At 36.0% G+C, this 21482-nt stretch overlaps 3 protein-coding genes across 4 annotated transcripts in view; 2 read left to right on the top strand and 1 right to left on the bottom strand.

Moving 5' to 3' along the window:
* nipbla (NIPBL cohesin loading factor a) overlaps window positions 1-5349 on the top strand; it is a 52273-nt gene extending 46924 nt beyond the window's left edge. Inside the window, exons 42-45 of one of the 2 annotated variants that reach the window (XM_026240508.1) lie at window positions 121-509; window positions 609-783; window positions 2877-3059; window positions 4236-5349. In XM_026240508.1, coding sequence (XP_026096293.1) covers window positions 121-509; window positions 609-783; window positions 2877-3059; window positions 4236-4604 — 1116 coding nt within the window. In that variant the 3' untranslated portion in view covers window positions 4605-5349. The remainder of the gene's footprint in view (window positions 1-120; window positions 510-608; window positions 784-2876; window positions 3060-4235) is intronic. The other variant, XM_026240507.1, reaches the window with a different exon arrangement.
* A 6578-nt stretch (window positions 5350-11927) lies between these two features.
* On the bottom strand, window positions 11928-12756 carry gdnfb (glial cell derived neurotrophic factor b). The gene has a single exon (XM_026240405.1). The coding sequence runs from the start codon at window positions 12660-12662 to the stop codon at window positions 12321-12323; it is 342 nt and encodes a 113-aa protein (XP_026096190.1). The 5' UTR covers window positions 12663-12756; the 3' UTR covers window positions 11928-12320.
* A 5769-nt stretch (window positions 12757-18525) lies between these two features.
* Window positions 18526-21482, top strand: part of egflam (EGF-like, fibronectin type III and laminin G domains) — a 23460-nt gene continuing 20503 nt past the window's right edge. The window contains exon 1 of the mRNA XM_026240513.1: window positions 18526-18984. Within this exon, the coding sequence (XP_026096298.1) occupies window positions 18891-18984 (94 nt within the window). The 5' untranslated portion in view covers window positions 18526-18890. The remainder of the gene's footprint in view (window positions 18985-21482) is intronic.

Consider the following 21482-nt stretch of genomic DNA (forward strand, 5'->3'; position numbering starts at 1 on the left):
TTATGTAACCTTTCACACACTGGTGTTTATTAGAAGTAAACATGAATGATCATGTTAATGCACTAATGGTTGTGACTGTAATCGCACCACGACTTTTAAACGAGCCATCGTTGTATCCAGTCTCTGGTTAAGGTTCCGGGCAGAAAGAGCAGGAAAAGGAGGAGACGACGGCGCCGGCGGCAACAACACCCACAGCAGCAGAACGGTTCGGAGGAGGAGAGGGGAGAACAGGACGAGGAACGAGAAAGGCACAGTGGAGATGAAGAGTATGACGAGGATGATTATGAAGAGGATGAGGAGGGGCAGCGGGTGAGGAAGCCCAAGCCCACGGAGGGCACCAGGCAGCCAGAGTCAGATTCTGATACTGACCTTGAGGATGCTGATGCTGTTATGGAGCGTCTTCCTGACGACACAACATCTCTCCTGGACTTTGCTAGGGCATCTCAAGGCATACTGTTACTGCTGGTGCTCAAACAACACCTCAAGAACCTCTACGGCTTCTCGGACAGGTAACAAACACCCATCATGCATCTCTGCACCCCTCAAATGATTGCCGTTTTGTTTAGGTTTTATATTTAATCTATTTTTTCTGCTCCCTTCCAATGCAGCAAAATTCAGAAGTACTCTCCTACGGAGTCGGCGAAGGTGTACGATAAAGCCGTCAACAGGAAGTCCTCAGTTTACTTCAGTCCACGGCAGACCATTGAGTTCCTCCAGAATGATGAGGTTCACGAGGAGATGACCTATGAGCTGAAGAGGAAGATCGTCAAACAGTACCTCGATGTGAGTTTATTTTTACTTTTTATTTAATTTTTCTTCAGAAAATAAGTGTTAGGAATGTTTTTATTATTATATTATTATATTTATATTGTTAGTAATATTATCTAAAAGTTTTAATAGAATTCTAAGAATATTTGCCAATGATAAATGTCTCCGTAAACTTCCAGGGAGGCCGCAGAATGACTTAAAGGGTTAGTTCACCCAAAAATGAAAATTATGTCATTAATAACTCACCCTTATGCTGTTCCAAACATGTAAGACCTCCTTTTATCTTCGGAACACAGTTTAAGATATTTTAGATTTAGTCTGAGAGCTCTCAGTCCCTCCATTGAAGCTGTGTGTATGGTATACTGTCCCTGTCCAGAAAGGTAAGAAAAACATCTTCAAAGTAGTCCATGTGACATCAGAGGGTCCGTTAGAATTTTTTGAAGCATCGAAAATACATTTTGGTCCAAAAATAGCAAAAACTACGACTTTATTCAGCATCGTCTTCTCTTCCGTGTCTGTGAGAGAGAGAGTTCAAATCAAAGCAGTCTGGATATCCGGTTCGCGAACGAATCATTCAGTTCACCAAATCGAACTGAATCATTTTAAACGGTTTGCATCTCTAATACGCATTAATCCACAAATGACTTAAGCTGTTCACTTTTTTAATGTGGCTGATACTCCCTCTGAGTTCAAACAAACCAATATCCCGGAGTAATGCATGCACTCAAACAGTACACTGACTGAACTGCTGTGAAGAGAGAACTGAAGATGAACACGAGCCGAGCCAGATAACGAACAAAACATTGACTCGTTCACGAGTCAAGAACCGTTTCTGTCAGACACGTCCGATTCGTGAACCTAGGAGCTTGATGATACTGCGCATGTGTGATTCAGCGTGAAGCAGACCGACACACAGAGCATCTGAACTGAACTGATTCTTTTGGTGATTGATTCTGAACTGATTCTGTGCTATTGTTATGAGCGCGGGTAAACCGAAGGCTTGAATCAAGGGCAATCATCGCAAATGACGCCATTACGTCGAGCGCAAAAGAACCGGTGAAACATTTCTTCAACCGGTTTATTGAATCGAACTGTCTGAAAGAACTACTGGTGATCCGAACACCGATGCGACCGGTTCTTCACTCGTGAACGAGTCATTATCTTGCTCTGCTCGGTGTTCATCTTCAGTTCTCTCTTCACAGCAGTTCAGTCCGTGTACTGTTTGAGTAAATAAATTACTCCGGGATATTGGTTTGTTTGAACTCAGAGGGAGTATCAGCCACATTAAAAAAGTGAACAGCTTAAGTCATTTGTGGATTAATGCGTATTAGAGATGCAAACCGTTTAAAACGATTCAGGTCGATTTGGTCCGCGAACCGGATATCCAGACTGCTTTGATTTGAACTCTCTCTCTCACAGACACGGAAGGGAAGACAATGCTGAATAAAGTAATAGTTTATGCTATTTTTGGACCAAAATGTATTTTCGATGCTTCAAAAAATTCTAACGGACCCTCTGATGTCACATGGACTACTTTGAAGATGTTTTTCTTACCTTTCTGGACATGGACAGTAAACCGTACACACAGCTTCAATGGAGGGACTGAGAGCTCTCGGACTAAATCTAAAATATCTTAAACTGTGTTCCGAAGATAAAAGGAGGTCTTACAGGTTTGGAACAGCATAAGGGTGAGTTATTAATGACATAATTTTCATTTTTGGGCGAACTAACCCTTTAACATTTTTTTTTACATTAGTCTTAATAATAGTTGTTGTTATTATTTTAAAGTAATCAAACAATTTAAATGCTAAAAACACAAAATCAAGATGAATTTGTTTTTTTAGTTTTTAACAATAGCTTTTACTGAAGAACATAGTTTTGTAATGTAAATAATTGTCTTGCCATACTATGCATAATGACACATGATAATAGTAATACAACAAATTAAACAATATATACAAATATATTTATTAATCACATAATGAATCATGGTTAATTTAGTATAAATATCAGCATTCCAGTTTCAGTTAATAAAAACGTTTGAAAACATAATTACAGCAGAAATGCTTGATGAAATGTTGTGCTGATTTCTACTGTTTGATTCCCAGTTTAAGTTGCTGATGGAGCACCTGGACCCTGACGAAGAGGATGAGGAGGATAGAGATACGAGTGCAAACGTGAGGAATAAAGCCATCACCGCACTGCTGGGGGGAGCAGCCACAAGCCCCCGAAACCACCACACTGTTGACTCTGAGGATGAGGACAGCGATGGAGAGGAGAGGACACCAGGGGTGAGAGAACGCACAACAATACAGCACAGCCAGACCTCTGAGGGGTGTAAACCTACAGGGGTGTGTCATATCAGAGATGATATTAGCTGACTTTGTCACTCACTTCTCAAAACACAAACAGAACACACCTTGAAGAGCGCATGCTCTCAATGCATCATGTTGCATGCAGGCTCCAAAATACAGTGTATGGTAGCAAAAATACCCCGTAAGAGTTTGTCACACAAGCAAACATACTGTTTTTCCCAAATATCTGCACTATTGCAAATGTGACATTGATTTTATACAACAGCTCAATAAACAAGTTAATATTGGGAGTTACATTTTAGACAAAGTATTGTCTATGCTTTTCCACCAGTGAAACTTTACAATTTCCATAGTTCCAAACAAAGCTCTAGCCAAAGCAGCAGCACAAAAAAAAAAAAAACTTGGCTTAAATATATTATTATTGTTCACAAAGTTCAAGATATTGAGAGAAATCTCATTTTTTGTCAGTCACGTATCTTTAACAACTCAGTCCAATAGTCTTAGCAGCTTATTCTTTGTAAACAAAAAAAAGTAAAAAGTTTAAAAGTCAAATCTTTTATTTAAAACTTAGAAAAATCTTTTTTTTTTTTTACATTTACATATTACGTTTTGGTTTAATGTTACTAGTTCGCAATCATACAATTTGCTGTTATTCTAGCAGGCTTTCTGAGACCTTAAACATTTTTATTTGCTTACAAATTTCTTTCATTTAATATAATTTCTTTTGTTTTCTGAGAAATTAAACAAAATGAAATCACTATGCTTAAAACGAGAACAAACATCAGTCAGTGGCGTATGAAAGCTTGTTTTTGCATTGAATTAAATGTTTTTTGAGACCTTGGGCAGACATCAGTACTAGTTAACCATAAACAATATTTTTTTTCAATTTCTTTTTTCCTCTTTTTTTAATAAGTTAAATCTGTTGGAAACTTTATTTTAAAATATAAACTTGCGAATGCTTCCATTCAATTTATTCCCTGAATGTTCTTTGCATGCTCTTAAGAAATCTTAAATTCAGTAAACCTGCAGAAACCCGGTATAATAAATACATGTAATAAGGGTGTAATAAATGACTCAAATCCAAATGTTAGCACCGGTATACAACTTAAGAGACTTCATGACCAGTCGTTGTTTCTGTGTCTCTCTTCGCAGGCGTCTCGACGCGGGAGGCGCGCGGCTGACTCCGCAGACCTGCTGACTACGAACATGAACGAGTCCGTCAGTGTGCTGGACATCATCGCCATCCACTGCCCCAAGTACAGAGACCGGCCGCAGATCGCACGCGTGATCCAGAGGAACAACGACAGTTACAGAATCCACTGGATGGCCGGCTCGTACTCCAGCTCCTGGACCGAGGCGAAGCGGCGCGACGGACGCAAGCTGGTCCCTTGGGTGGACACCATCAGAGAGACGGACATCATCTACAAAAAAATCACACTCACCAGTGGCAACAAGCTCAACCACAAAGTGGCGCAGACTCTACGGTCACTCTACGCTTCCAAGGACAGGAACTCCAGCTAATAATATGTAAACGCAGGCACACACATACCTCCCATCTCGGTTCCTCTCAGCCTATTGCAACACACACACACACACACACACACTCTCACCGTCTCTCCATATACCAACATGCCAATCAGCCAAACATCTCCTGGATCAGCCAAACACACACAAACAAACACAAGCGGTTATTCTACACTACAGACTCTCTCTCTCTCTCTCTCTCTCTCTCTCTGATGCACTCTGGGTCCGGCGGTGACGTTTGGTCCTCTGCGCCGGAGTGCATCGTCGTATCGCAGGAATAAAATGTTCGGAGAAACATTGTATGGGTGCTCCTTCGCTGTTGTGCAGCAGATTTCTGGTTGTTTGATTTCTACTCCCAGTGTATCATAGTTTAACATAAAAATATTGTTTATATCTATAAAAGAAATTGAAATATATACTGAATGTTGAAAGAATTAGTTTGTTGATGTTTTTACTTTATTTCTTCCTTTATTTTTTTTCTATTTTCCTTTCGGATTTCTTAGCGTCAAGCGGCTTTCTACAGCTTCGCTCCTTGTTAACTGGCTGATGACCATGATTCTCTCGGTTTGTCCATTTTGTACGATAGCACCGTGTGGCTGTAATTTATTGTGTATAGCATGCAGTGTCTGTGAGAAGGGCTGTGTCGAAGGAGATTTGCGATCACAGGTCGCCCTGCTCAGCGTAAAGGGACCCACATGCCTCTGATGGAACAAATACTGCAATAAATTTTCTACTTCTCTTACTTGCAAGAGTCATCCTGTCCGTTTGCAGATTTTGTTCACTTATCATTTTGTTTATTGCATTTTTTGCCATTCACGCTTCCTTTATTGACAGGTATAGTGAGGAGAGGACAAGAAATTACATGGAGAAATGTGTCCAGGGTGAAGGTGCCCCAAGTCATTTTTTCTAGTATAGGAATTTAATATAAAGTCACACTTTATTTTAATGCTTCTTTGTTACATAAATATTAGGTTTAAAAAAAAAACATTTTTATATTGTTAAATTTAGAATAGCATACTATTTGTCATATCTTTACATGCAATTAAATATGCATTTAATATAGTTAATATAGTGTGACAGTACTGTAGCATACTACGGTTTAAAATGTTTGTTGTATACCTAGTGTCTCACTTACTTTGAGTAAACAATTAGAGTACTAGTAGGTGTATATACTGCATAGTATTTAGTTATTTAATATTGTCAAAGGTTATGTTCAGAATAACACACTGCCATACTTTTTTTCCATAGTATGTAGTTCTGTAGTTGAACAGTAATCTATAAACAGTATTGTCTGTATGGACAAAATACTGCAAAGTGTTCAGTGTTGAAGCATGCTGTGCTGCGCACTGTATCCCACAATGCAATGTACTCACCCTGCCATTATCAGTGTAATGCACTGGACGTAATAGCAATATCTCTTTATTATTTGTACTGCCAAAAGTTTACTGTACTGTTAAGATGGGTTTTTTTTTTCTGAGACGACACCTGGATGTCAATCAATCATGGTGCTGTCATGTATCTATTCTGATTTTAATATATATATATATATATATATATATATATATATATATATATGTATATATATGTATATATATATGTATGTATATATATATATATATATATATATATGTATATATATATATATATATAATTTATTTTTTAAATCGTTTTTTTTTTTTTTTTTTTTGAGGAAATTACCTCCTCTGTTTCCACTGGAACGGGAAGTAGCAGAAACATGAGTTTTCCATGTGAATCGTCTTTTTCTGTGGGTTCCTTTGGCTCGATGAATTCCCATGACGTTCTGCTGTTTAACAGGTTTATTTCCACCGTTTATAGACACTGTCCTTGCCAAAAGCAATTTCTAACTTATGAAATGTTTTAGCACAGAGCACAAGTTGTTAACCGTGAACTGATAAAATACCTCAAAGTCAGCAATTAAATCATGTTCCAAGTGCATTAATGCAACTTTTAAGGATAGTCTTTAGAAGGAAATCTAGGCTATGTAGCCTTTCAACATGAGATGTAGGCTACTGCTGTTAACAAACTGTTCAACGTTAATTTTGCTTCTAAAATGGAAAGATCATGATTTATAGATATAAATGTATATGTTCATGCTATTGTATTTAAATAACGTGACCCCCAGTGAAGTTTCAGTGGTCCAAAGCAGATGTGTAAGAATATATCTGGTACACTGAGCTCTTTCTGTAGAAAATCACGTTACTTTACCTGTCAGCAGGTGCACAGGTGCTGGAAACAGGACAACAGCTGTTTGCTCAATGGAAATGTTTTTCCTGTACGTCATTCTTGGAGAAGAATGTATGTTATGACTGGCAGAGAAAACGTGAAGAAACCGATGAAATATAGTCCACAGTTCTTAATGAGAAGAAATGTGTATGAAATCTAGATATGCAAGTTACTTGTGCATTCAGAATGCTTTAAAACATTAGATTCTCCTCACATCAATTATAAATAATCTAAAATCCTAAAATGTAATCGATTGTTCTATCCTGTCAAACTATTACCAATCCTAAAAATAGCATCTTTCTCTTGATCTTCTGATTCATACTTGCAGCTTTTATTTTTATATTTTCATTTTCAAAAAATTTATGTTTTTGTAATTTTTTTTTTTAAATGTCTATATAGATTTTTTTTTTTTTTTTTTATTCCAGTTTTGGTTATTATACTATAAAAACATCACAATAACCCACACCACTCCAGACAGTTCATCAGTTACCATCTTCTGAAGTGAAAAGCTGCATGTTTGCAAGAAACACATTTTAGCTTTAAACAGTCGCTTCTGGCCAAAATACAAGTCCATACTAAAATTATTGGATGGCTTGTGATGTCTTATCAGCTGTTGGACTCTCATTCTGACGGCACCCATTCACGGCTGAGCAAGTGACGTAATGCATGAAGAAACACAAACTCATCTTGGATGAGTACATTTAACCAATTTCCATTTTTGGGTGAACTATTCCATTAAAATAAAGCAAACCCATGCAGCAGCAGATTTCTCAGCAGATCCTCTACATTTGTCTCAACTCATTAAACAGACATAAAGAGATGTATTATTACTGCTCGTGATGTCTTCTGTTAACACAATGCCCTGTAATGATGCGCTTCATCACTTGAGCTGAACGCTGTGGACGTTCTTTCAGATGTTGACTTGAAATGCTGCTCTATAATTACAGATAAAGAAGAAGAGGCTGGAGCTGGAGTCGAGGAAGACCGGCTGTGCTGTAGGAAAAGGTAAGAGACACAGGCAGTGAAATGATGAAGTCTTGTAATATTACAAAAGATTTATATTTCAAGAAATCCAATAAACGGTTTGCTTTAGTTGTTGTTTTTTAGTATCTCACTGGAAATGGATTTTTACATCCAGAACCCAACATTTAGGCTCTATGTTCAAGCTGCTCTCCTTCTCTCTGTCTAGTACTCGCATTACAGATTTACAACAGCTAATGACTAATTACTGATGTAACGTTGACCTGGGCCTTTGTTCGTCATGTTGAGGTAACAGCATTAACAAGGTTGTTCCTTGTCGGTCGGTGTATTAACTCTGTCCCGTGTGGTGTGTGATGACAGGTGTGTGCGGCAGCCGAAACGTGAACTCTGAATTTGAGATCAGATCTCCACCACACTCCATATCTCCAGTTTCATTCTCTTTTCTTTTCCATCACCACTCTCTATTTATACATCTCTTTTCCACAAAGCCATTGTGTTTCCAACCATCATATACAAGTTATAAACTCACTGCAGATGTTAGTCTTCTTGCATGATATAACTGTGTTTGATGACATAAATTGTATAAAAATAACATTCACTAAATTTTGGTTCGCTAGCATTTTCCTTCCTGAACAAAACTGACAAATACAACGCTGGATATCCAGCTCTGTCAATAATACAGTAAGTTTTAGAGCACCACAACAGTAAAACAAATCACAGTTCAATTAGTGACTCATAAATACCCATCTCAATAAAATGGGTCAGTTTGGCATTTTGGCTAAATAAAGGGAAGTTACCATTTGCCATTGTCATACAAAATCCATGTGAAAGTTTATTCTGTGGAGCAGAAAAAAATTGTTGAGATAAATTAGATAAGATCTAGATAAATATTATAAAGACAACCCAGGCTCATTAGAAATGCATATATTTCACTGCAGTTTCCAGGTGAAATAAACACTTGAGGCAGTAAACCACTTTTGCTCCTTTTAACTCAAATTAATTACAGGGGCAGATTATCCATAAATTAAGTCTTCATTTTTCAAGTGGTTTCTTGCGCAATACTGTCATGACCTCAAAAACTTTTACATAGATTTTAACATCTCGCATGTTCGTCTCAATATGGCTTTTCTGATAAAGTAAACTTGCTCGGTAGCTCACCCGGTACAGCGTCTGCGATAGTCCTGTGGACGTGTCGTTTGACAAATTCAGCTAAATGTACCCAGAGCAACGTATTTCAAGATCTGGGCAGATTTAGGCAGACATATTTCCAGTGAGCCTAGAGTTGCAACAAGGCCAGAGTAGCATTATTTTCTTTTCTGGTTAATGAGATTTGAAGTTGCGATAGAAGTCAAGTAGCAACAGATCTTTTCTTCTGTACTGTGATGTACATCAGAATGGAACAAATTATCGAAAACGTGGGTGGGTGGGGACTTGATTCTGTCTTTCGGTTGTTGTTTGGATGTTGGGATATGGGCGTGGCATTCAAAAGTGGAGACAGATGAAAGGAGCTTGAAGGGGCGGGGTTTAAGGGCACTAAATGATTGGAGGATTCCTGCATAACATCTGGAATGACGGACTTGATGGATTCAGTTAAGACATTTTGATTAAATGTCAGGAGGACAAAAATGCACAAATGAATTAATCACAATATGCATTTAGGAAATGGGTGAATTTTCTTTTCTTGGGGGCTTCAAGTACTACAACAGATAGGAAGATTTTCACATAATAAAGACATGTTGGTCTGTTCATCATGAAAAGCTTCAGAATCTTTTGAAATAGTGCATACATCTTTTGGAATAGATTTTTTTATATGTGCTGACATTATGGAAAAAGAGCAGCGTGAACATTCTGCAAAACATCTTTTAAATTAAATTTATGCATTTAGCAGACACTTTTATTCAAAGTGACTTACAGTGCATCACAGGCTATCAATTTTTACCTATCATGTGTTCCCAGGGAATCGAACCCCCAACCTTGCGCTTGATAGCACAATGCTCTACCAATTGAGCTACAGGAACTGTATTTTAGGATGCCATACATGATTGAAACGATGTAGAAGTGAGCAAATTATTTTTTTATTGTTTATTTTTATTACGCAATGAAAAAATTATGGGGGGGGGGTCATATAAATAGATATTCAAAAATATACAGTGCCTTGCGAAAGTATCCATACCCCTTCAATTTTTTACCACATCATTCTACACCCTATTCACAATAATGACAAAGCAAAAAACTTTTTTTTAAACATCTCTGCAAATGTATTGAAAATAAAAAAAACTTTAATGATTCCATTGTGCAAGTATTCAAACGCTTATCTGGGACAGTTGAATGACTTAATAAAAGGTCTAACAGCTGAAAATGCATATCAGAAGAAAAATCAAGCCCTGAGGTCAAAAGAACTGCATTGTAGAGCTCAGAGACAGGATTCTGGTCAAGCCACACATCTGGAGAAGACTTCAGAATAAACATTCTGCTGCATTGAAGGCTCAGAAGCATGTAGCCTCCATTATCCATAATGTTGCCTGGTGACCTTGTCTGAAGACTTCAGGCTGTTAAGGTGCTTCAGCTACTTAATGAGTTAAGGGTTTGAATACTTATGTAATGTACTCAGTTTTTGTTTTAATTTACAAAGTTGTGACAGTTCTGTTTTTGCTCTGTCATTATGGTGTACAGCATGGGTCTCCAACCTTTTTGTGAGTGAGGGCTCCCTGAAGGGATAAAAGGGATTGATATAGGCACACACACACACACACACACACAAACACACACACAAAGTTTCAAGTTTTGAAAAATACAACAACAAACAGTAATATTGTTAAATATTATGACAATTGATTTTATAATTACCGTATAAACCCGAATATAAGACAAGTTTTTTTGTCCTAAAAATAGGCTGAAAATGGGGGGTTGTCTTATATTCGCTATAGGGCTATATACAAAATCACGGGGGGGAAGGGAGAAAGAACAACGGCATAAATATGAAATAGTGACTGAATGATTTCGGCTATACTTGCATGTAAAATTAGAAAAGCAACATAATATCTGTGTTTAACTGCGAGATGCAGAGAGAACAAAAAAATAGGTGCGCGCACGAGACGCAGAGCGAGAGAAAGAGAGAGAGAGAGAGACAGAGAGGTGCGCGCACGCGAGACTAGAGCGAGCGAGCGAGAGAGAGAGGTGCGCGCACGAGACGCAGAGAGAGAGAGAGCGCGCGCGAGAGAGAGTTGAACATCGGACACTGAGGACATTATTTCATTTCCATTCTTGTGATCTTTAAACAGAGTGTTGGTTATCACAGTCATTGTTCCCTTGACAATTTCACCATCAGAGAAAGTTTTTTTGTGTTTCGTTAAAAAATTAGCAACTCTAAATGAAGCTTCGGTTGCAGCCTGCGACTTTTTAGCGGGTTTTGTAAAAAATGATTGCTGCCTGCTAGATGTTTTCATCTCACTAAGTTAACTTTTTCTTTTCTAAGTGATGTACCTGGTGGATAACGAACATTGAAGGTCTTTTTGGTTGTGGTGAAATGTCTCTCCGCATTTTTTTTTTCTTTTTTATAGTTCAATTTATCTCATGTATGTACCGTCTGCCCGCGACTGCCTCAACTCACATAGGTTACGTTTATTTTATTTTTTTTGCACAACGTAATGTAGCCTATGTCAACGTAAGTTGACTCGACGTGCAGATTCTAAATATTTTAAATTATTGAATTATTTTATTAAGTTTTAATGGTATATGAAATGTCACCAATAGTTATTTTCTCATTTTATGCCATTATCATAAAAAAAATAAAAAAAAATGAAAGATTACAATTCAGGCTATTTATAGAACGTGCTCGGCGGGCGACTAGACTCCACGCGGGCTACCAGGTGCCCGCGGGCACCGTGTTGGAGACCACTGGTGTACAGAGTGTAGGGTGCAACATAAAACGTGAAATAAATGATGGGGTATGAATACTTTCGCAAGGCACTGTATATATATATAGGGATTAATTAATTTCATTTGTGTTTAACAATACACACAAGAATCAGAGACAATTCTCTTATTAACCCTAACAAGTGGAGGTGAAATGTCAAAAAGCCACCATAAGAACTTAAGCACAGCACACAAAATATCCCGTCTTTCTGTTTAAGATGTGCCTTCCTATGGGTTAAATGATGTACACTCTCAGAAAAAAGGTACAAAGCTGTCACTGGGGTGGTATTTAATGTTACCCCTAAATAGTTCATATTAGTACCTAAAGTGTACATATTCACACTTTTTAGCTTTTTTTATCTTCGGGTAGCGTCCTAGTTACATCTTTTTTCTTCTGAGAGTGTATGTACCAGTTTTTGAACATCTTGCAATAATATTCTTGCAGTTCCTTATCCTGTATCTTCTTAGAGAAATGCAATCATGATGATTTCCTCGACCGAGCCATGCTCACACATGTAATAACCTGAAATAGTTTCCATTGATTTTCCCGTCTGGTGTCATTGTCACAGTTTCTTAGACACAGCCACATTTCCGTGCCGAGTGCCTCTTCATGGTGTGGTATATGAGGTTGTCATCTAGAAAGGACAGGTCGTCGTCGTATTCGACAGGTCGGCAGCAGGCGGTGGGAGGAGAGCTGTGCAGAATGTTTTTGCCGTTGCTGGCGAGGCCGGTGAGGATTTTGTCATAGTTTGTGAGGGAGTTCATACACACGCCGCTGCAGTAACTGAAAATCAGCTCCTCCTGACTCCGGTAGCCCAGACCCAGATCAGACACTTTCAGCTGGACTTGTTTCAGTGCACACGCTCTTCCTTTGCCCTTCTCTCTCTCGTCACGACTCGGTCTCTTTCTGTCCATCTTGTTACGAAGGAAACCTCTCCGTTTTGGAGATCTCTTGGCTCTGTGGGTGAAGACTGAGTGTGGTGTGGGGAAGCTGTCTGGATGACAGAGGCAAGAGATGTTCCTGCATTAGATGCAATCTGATTTTAAACAATATGCTAAAATGAATCTACGAAGGTCATGATATGTGGAAAGTTCATACTCTTTACATGTATGCATGCTTTAAAAGGGTCATATCATGGAAAAAAAAAAATCTAATAAAAATTTTTTTTTTCTCCCTTTCTGAAATGAAAACGTCCTCTCCAGAATAAAATATAAAATATAAATATTAAAAAAATTATTATTGAAAGTAAAAAAAGAAATGAAAATATAAATATAAGATGAAAAGCTTAAACTGAAATAAAATAAGTTTAAGTTGAAGGACTAAAACTACAACTGAAATAAAAATAAAGCTAAATAGAACAAGGAAAATTATAATAAAAAGGACAGAAGTGCACAAATTTAATAAAATAAGATGGAATGGAAAATGACAAAACCACATAACAAAGTTACTTAAACTGAAATAAAAAATAAATTATAGCTAAATAGAGAAATAAAAAAAAGATTAAAAAGGACAAAAGCACAAAAATAAAAAAAAGAAAGCTAAATAGAAATATTGAAAAATAATAACAAAATCGACCAAAACATGTAACAAACTTACTAAAAGTGAAATAAATATAAATTATAGCTAAATGTAAATAGAGAAAAAAAAAACGAATAAAATAAAAAACACAAAAAATACTAAAGCTAAAACAAAAAAATGAATGCTAAATAGAAATATTGAAAAATAATAATACAACTGACCAAAGCATGTAACAAATGGAAAATTACTAAAATAAAAATACAGCTCTCTGTCACTCTCTCTCCACACACACACACACACACACACACATATATTTATAAACAAATAATTGATAAAAAGCACGTAACAAAATTATTAAATCTGAAACTAACAATAAGATGAATTAAAACTGTAAATAAAAAGTCACATTAGAAAAAGAGCCAGTTTAATTCTAAGAGTAAAACTGCAGGAAACCTGGTCTAGTGGATCTCAAGACTGCTGCTGTGACCCTCTCCAGTGTGTTTTGACAGGATGTAAAGGTGCTAGTGTTTTGGTGTGCCTTTATGACAGGATGAGTAGAGTGATCAAAGAGCCATAACATGATATAGTTTGCATTATTCTGACAGCTTTTAGCAACAATACTGCTTTTGTCCACAGATCCCAGCTATAATACAGCTTCAAATGGAGTTGTAAGCTCAGTTTGTAAGCTGATAGAACTAGAGTAGTGTGTGTGTGTCTAGTGTCTCACCCAGGTACAATGGGTCACCTGAAACTTCTTTACTTAACCATCACAACAGTATCAGGTGTGTCCTGAAATACGCTTTATCACACCTGTGTGTGTATTCATGTGACTTTTAGATATTTAATAGTAAGAATCGAATGGCTTCTCCTGACCTGAGTGACTTCTCGGCTGCAGATGTTTGTAAGGTTTTCTCTGCAGGTCCTGTGGTCTTTGAGAACACTGTCCGGTTGGGTTCGGGACGGAGGACACACAGCTCAGAGTCAGTGCACACGCCAGCATCACACCCCAGACCTTCATCTTACTGCCTCCTCAGCTCACAGAGCCTGAGCCAAACACACGCTTTACTTTGTCTTTTAGTCACACAGATTACACAGCTTTGTTCTTCTTTTAAAAAATGAATTGAAAATGCACATTAAATTATGTTAAATTATTTTGTATTTTGTTTTTTCACAATTACTTAATTTCTCTACCAGGCACTTGAAGCTACTGTGAAGAAAGGTACCTTATAAATTAAATCTGTAATAACAACAACAACAAATATTTAAGTTAATGTAGTGTTATTTTGATTATTATTATTACTTCTATATAGACCCAGAACAGTTCAAAAGTACAAATAAATTATATATATTGTGTGTGTGTGTGTGTGTGTGTGTGTGATAATAATAAAATGGACTATTGTGAAAAACAATATGTAATATTATTATTATTAATAATAATAATACATACAGTATTTAACTTAATGTAGCATTATTATTATTATTATTACTATCATTATTATTATATAGCACAGAACAATTTAAAAGTACATCTAGCCATTTGCTGGTACTATGAAAAAGGCACTTTCTAAAATATTTTTGTCATCATAATAATAGCTGTAATTATAATAATATTAACCAACTTCAAAAAGAATAATTTGCTTACTATTTCGTTAAAAGAATTAGCCACTTGCTCCTGTGAAGAAATGCACTTTCTAAATTCTGTTAATAGCAATAATAATAATAAACCAACTAAATATAGCATTAGTAGTAGTAGAAGAATACCCTATAGCCCGAATACAATTTACAAATAAATATTTTAAAATATGCTGACAAAACTAAAAAATCAAAATTGTTTGCAATAATGATTAATATTGATTGAGTGAAAAACTGCTGATCTCACTCACCTGAGCTCAGCTCTGTATATCCAGCCATCAGCACTGATGATCACAGAGCTAAAGGTGCTTTCCCAAAACATTTAGCAAATAAAAACCGTGCATATTATATTTCCTTTCATCTGACTCCTGTTCTTCTGTTCTTCATAAACTACTTCATCCTGTTTTACACGCGGAAATATGATCCAAAATGTAGTATTCTTGCAATACATCCACTTGTATGATCAGACGTGTAGTTAATGGTTCGTAACTTCCTTGATTGTTAACTCAGGTCCAGTGTGAATCCAGTTCACTCTCGCATCAGCTCTGAGAGTGAGATGTGAGCGCGCGTGAACAGTTCGCGCGATTAAAACACGTGACCACATGAACAAAGCAAACCGACACCTGGATGTTACTTACACATTAAGAAAAAAAACCTGACCATTAAATACACAGTATCTATACAGTATTAGATATATATATATAATACTGTATATTTAATGGTCAGGTTTTTTTTCATATATATATATATATATATATATATATATATATATATATATATATATATATGAATATATCATTATTAGAATTCCCATTTGCTGTTTTTCATAGTTTGAAAGAAGAATATATATATATATATATATATATATATATATATATTAAAAGAATGAACTGTTGCTGAATGGATTTCCAGTGCTCGTATGAATGACAAACACTCCCTCTAGAGGTCAGTGGTCTTCAGTGCAGGGCTTCATTATTATTATTATTATTAGTTATTATACTGATCTCCACCTTGCAAAATAAATGTAAAGAATTGTATAAAATATTTTGAAAAGATTTGAAATGATTAACAATTGTTAAAATATTTTTATATTGAAAATGACTTGTTGAGGTAAAAACTACTTTACATCTTAATTAAAATTTGATTTACAACAGATGCTAATTTATAAAATGTATCATCTGAATCAATCTCGTTTAATCTGAGCTGTAACATTGAGCTTACTTAAAATACAATACCTGAAATATAATTTCTAAGCAGATGAAGAGCTTGAAACATTACTTCCCCTGGTTCTACAAAGATTGATTGATGTTTAACATTTTTACCTTTTTGAGTTAAAATGCTTAAAATTCTGTGGAGTTGGATACGGTTACAACATAAGTTTAAATAGTTAATTTGATAAATAAAATAAATACATGCTCAATATTTCTTTAGTGTTACAATAGCATCAAGTTACACTTTTTAAGTTGTACTTTTTAAAACAACTTTATCAATTTGGTAAAAATATATTGATGTTTTGTATAGATGATAAAGCAATTAGTATTACAAACTCTGTTTATACTGTGTGTGTGTGTGTGTATATACATACATATATATATATATATATATATATATATATATATATATATATATATATATATATAATGCAGCTGATATTAGTAGTTTATTCATCACTCTGCATATGTAATCGTTAAGCTGTTTAAGTTCACAATTTAACAGCAATCTCAGTTCACGTCATTGTGCTGAAATGACTACATGCTGTATCTGCTTTCATATTGAAGAACTTTTAAAGTAAAGATTGCCAACAGCTTGTCTGTGGTCTTAATTTAATATTTATCTGAAATATTCAGTCTGAAATATTCTTCAACAACTACAGTGAAAACTGAATCGAACTGACTGCAAAAACATTTTAATTACAAATGATGTTATCAGTGTAAAACTGAGTAGGCTACTATATTGTATTAACATGTAAATATGTGATAAATTAATATGGTGCCAAATTTATATATTTTAAAATAATAATAATATATAGACATTCTTGTATTTGGATTTCGTTTTACTAACAGCCTAACCGAAGCTGACATGAACAAAAGCTGATAAATATATTCCAAAAAAGAATTTTTTGATTGATATAAAACTATTTGTCAACCCTGTTAGCATCATCATAATTCAACTTATTAATATAATATAATATATTATTATAATATATTATTATATTATGTGTAATTTTATGATGTACAAATACATAAAAATAAATAAATAATATATATGTGTGTATATATATGTATGTATATGTGTATGTATGTATATATGTATGTGTGTGTGTGTAAAAACCTCCAACACTAGCTTGCTCTATTCTTTTTCTATTCTATCGGTTTTCTTTTTATTTATTATATTATTTAAAATCCCATGCTACGTGTACTGTGTTAACCTAACTGAGACTTGTTATAGCACTTATATATCATTGCTCTTTCTGTTGTTTTTGATTGCTTCCACTGTCTTCATCTGTAAGTCGCTTCGGAGAAAAGCGTCTGCTAAATGAATAAATGAATGTAAATAATGATAATAAACTCACCATTTTGTCAATGTCTGTCATTTTACTGTAGCCATATTTGGTTCTGATTATCTAGGGGATCTTATGTTGTCAGTCCTATTATGATTTTGTGCAGAAACACTGTTACACAGAGCCTGACTCCCTCCACCGGTCAACAGTCTGAAGTGCAGGGCCTTCCTTATTTTACTGTACTTATAATTGCATAATTTATCTGTTATTATCATACATTAAAACTGCTAGATGTTAGGCAACTACCAGTGTGTGTGTGTGTGTGTTAGACTCGTCTTGATTTAATTTTGGGGGAATTTGGAGCCCATTTGATTCCAAATTGCTATGAATTCAAATCCATGTAATTACGCTGAATGTTGTCACTAATTAGGCTGGTTAATCATCAAACTTAATTCAGATCTCCTTTGATTAGCCTATTTGTAGGGAAAACAATGCTGTGATGATTTTTTCATGCAAACATTCAATTTTATGAAAGAAAAGATTGCTTTGAATCTGACAGCTTATGAATTCCTCAATTTCCGGTATAGAACAGAGCTGGAGATTCCTCATATCCTCAAGGAGAACTCAAAGAAGAGAAGACATGAAAAGAACAGGACAGCTGTAGAAAAAGGGGGACATTCTATCTATCTATCTATCTGTCTATATATCTATCTATCCATCTATCCATCCATCCATCCATCCAATAAGCCTACAGTATAACAGACCCTAATCAGTTTATTCCATTTTTAATTTAACGCGGATGAAAAATCTTATTTCTCCACTTGTGTCTACAGCGTTTTTGTCTGATTTTTTTTAAATATTTTTTTCTCAGAAAGACGTTTTGTCTACTGAACAGCAAACTTTACTGTAACTGGCCATCACAGCCTCGTTTTCATTCCTGTCAAAAATAATTAGGTCTATGGGTAATTTAGTCGTCAAATCTGGTTATTGGCATGAATACCCGCCATGAAGTAGGCACATTAATGCCCCTCTCAAACTTTGATCGCGCAGTCAGTCTCCCGTGTTGCTATATTGGTCAGAGTTACTGAAGCGAGCTCAAGTCCCCATCTGTGTAGATTAGACCTTTATCCTCTTAACTCCGAGTGTCTCTGCCTTCGCTCCTCACCGCTTCTCTCAAAAACGCTCCTAAATAAGAAGAAACTTTAAGTGTGGGGCTGACACGCGGACTCCGGACGGCTGCTGTGGAGCTCCGTGGATGCTGAAGTTCTCCGGAGTTGATCGCGGGTGTCGGGGCTCCTGTGGGGCCGCGCACGAGGAGCGTGTCTGATCTGCGGCAGACAGTAATCGCATCAGACCGGCTTCACCGTGCATACAAAGACCTGCAACAGTCTGGATCGAAAAAAAACCCGCATTTTTTCCTTCTCAGTGAGTTTAAAATGAGTAACTGCATTTGAAACTCAGATTTGGCTCTCGGAATCATAAAGGATTGAAAATGCGTCTCCAGGAGAGAGTGATGGTGCTTCTTGCTTTGGTGTGGATGTGCAATTTCGCTCTATGCACAAGAAAGTCTAGTGCACGCAAGTCAGGTTAGTGTCGTTTTCATTGCTTATAAATGTAGTCGTATTTTTTAATGCTGATTATTATACAGTGACCTCAACAAACTAGACACGCATGAACATGTCTGAATGTCATTGCATTATACAAAACAGCAAACGGAGTACATTTTTTTAATCTTAACTTGTGCTCAGTGTGTGATTTTTGTGTGATGCATGAGTCATTTCTCTTCACACTTTTGAACTGTTTAGCCATGCAAACATGCATTTTTTGTAGCATTTTTTTTCAGATGTATGTTTGCCATATTCATCTTAAAAATTATATATATATATATATATATATATATATATATATATATATATATATTTTTTTTTTTTTTTAACCTAATGTAATGCATGCATTTGGTTTCTAAATACTTTCTGGAGCCTCTCTGTGTGCCATAATCCACTTGATGCATGCAGGATGAATTTTTAGGCTACTCCGATGGACGGATGTACAGGTGATTTGTCACAGAGACATGTGGGGTCGCAGTCATATGGCAGGGTCAGCGCTGTATGGCACGTCCATATACCCTCCGGACGATCTCATGCCCAGTGCCCATGGGCCAACAATTTAGAGTAATGAAAACCATCAGTCATTTCAGATAAACAAGCCCTTTGATAACTGACACTTCAGATGAAATGCTGCAAATTGGTGCTTGTCCCTCTGGTACCCTTGGGTGTATGGGAATACTTAACCTTAATGCGCTTTTTAGTGGTATAGCCAAGGAACTGGGAACTAGATTTACTTTGGTGGTCTTGATTTATTGAAAGACTAACAAATTCAAGCGTATAGTAGTCATATATACACTTGAATCTGTTAGTATAGACAGGTTTAGGACATCATTTCATGTTAGGTCTTGAGGTTACTGACCAACCTCTTTCTTTTATGAAAGTGAAGAAGTTGTTCTTGCTGGACTATTAGAAGTTGGTCTGGGTAAATGTAATTTCCTTAAGTTTGATTGCATCATCTGTTGGAAAAGATATGAGCCTGGAGCCTTTTCGCTTTAGTTTGTATTGACTCAGAGTTGTTAATGAAAATTACACATTTTTGGTCTGAAGGCTCTTTTAGAAGTTTTCTTACCGTCACACGCACTTAAACATCAATTCCAATTTTGTTACTCAGTTCTCTGTTGCCTGAAAATCCATACTTTAATGATATCTACATACTGGCTAAAATACTGGTTAAATCAGATCTGGTGTATTGTGGCTTTAGTTTGTATCTGTAAGCTTTGGGTCCATCTATATGCGTGTGTGCTGCTCAAAGCTGACAAAACGATATATATATACAATATATAAAAAAAAAGAATATCTCTCTCCATAGTAGGAGCTGCTTCTGGCTAGCAATCGAAAGCTGTACTGTACATCATGGGCTGTTCAGAAAATGCAGTGAATAAGTTTTGTGCACACTGTTTACATTTTCTAGAATGCAAACAGTCAAATATTAAATGAGCTAATGCATTTTCTAAAATGTGTAGCAACAAAGTATGTTGCATGAAATACAGAGACAGTGCAATGCTTTTGACTTCTACCTCTTTAAAAAATTAGTTTCAGACTGGTTTATTTTCAGAAGGCATCATTTTAATTGCACAACAAAAACACCTGCATCTAGCAAGATCACATGGAACGTACATCATCAAAGAGTGTATTAGTCATACTCAGTCAAATTACTTGATATCTCTAATGACTATACAAACCTTTAAAGTGAATGTTTTGATGTGTGTTCATTTTGCAAATGATCTGAAAGGAGAGAGAAGTGTGTCTGGAATAAATCCATCTTTAATGCAAGCTTTATAAATGTGTCGGGATGAGATGATGATGGGCTAACAAAATGGAAACCATAGATGCAATATTCCTATGTTGGTAGATGAAGCCAAAATAAGAGCAAGTAATGTCTTTGAACTAGCAGTGCAGTGGCTGCATGTTTCACAGGCCATCAGGAAGGATGATCGTGTGACGTCAGCTGCAGAGACATTCACACACTAAACTGTCCATCAGCGCTGTAGGCATCAGATTTTAGGAATGACCTTGTCCACACGCATCATCTGAAATGTATCTAAAATCAGTCTGGTTTTGTTAAGATGTTTCTTTATTTTGTTCTTTCTTGTTATGACCCTTAAAATAGGAATAGTTCATCCAAAAATGAAAATAAGATGAAAATGTATTCAACCTCAGGCCGTAGAGATGAGTTTGTTTCTTTAACAGATTTGGGGAAATGTGGCATTATATCACTTGATCCTTTGCAGTGAATGGGTGCCGTCAGAATGAGAGTCCAAACAGCTGATAAAAACATCCCAATAATCCAGTAATTCACACAACTCCAGTACATCAAGTAACGTCTCATAAAATGAAAAGCTACACAATTGTAAGAAACAAATCCATTCTTAATGCATTTTAACTTTAGACGGCCAATTCTGGGCAAAAAAAATAAAATCAGTTCATAATCCATAAAAACGCTTCCTCCAGTGAAAAAGTCAAAATCCACCTACATA

The sequence above is a fragment of the Carassius auratus genome, linkage group LG30F (genome assembly GCF_003368295.1).
Source record: "Carassius auratus strain Wakin linkage group LG30F, ASM336829v1, whole genome shotgun sequence".
Classification (NCBI taxonomy): domain Eukaryota; kingdom Metazoa; phylum Chordata; class Actinopteri; order Cypriniformes; family Cyprinidae; genus Carassius; species Carassius auratus.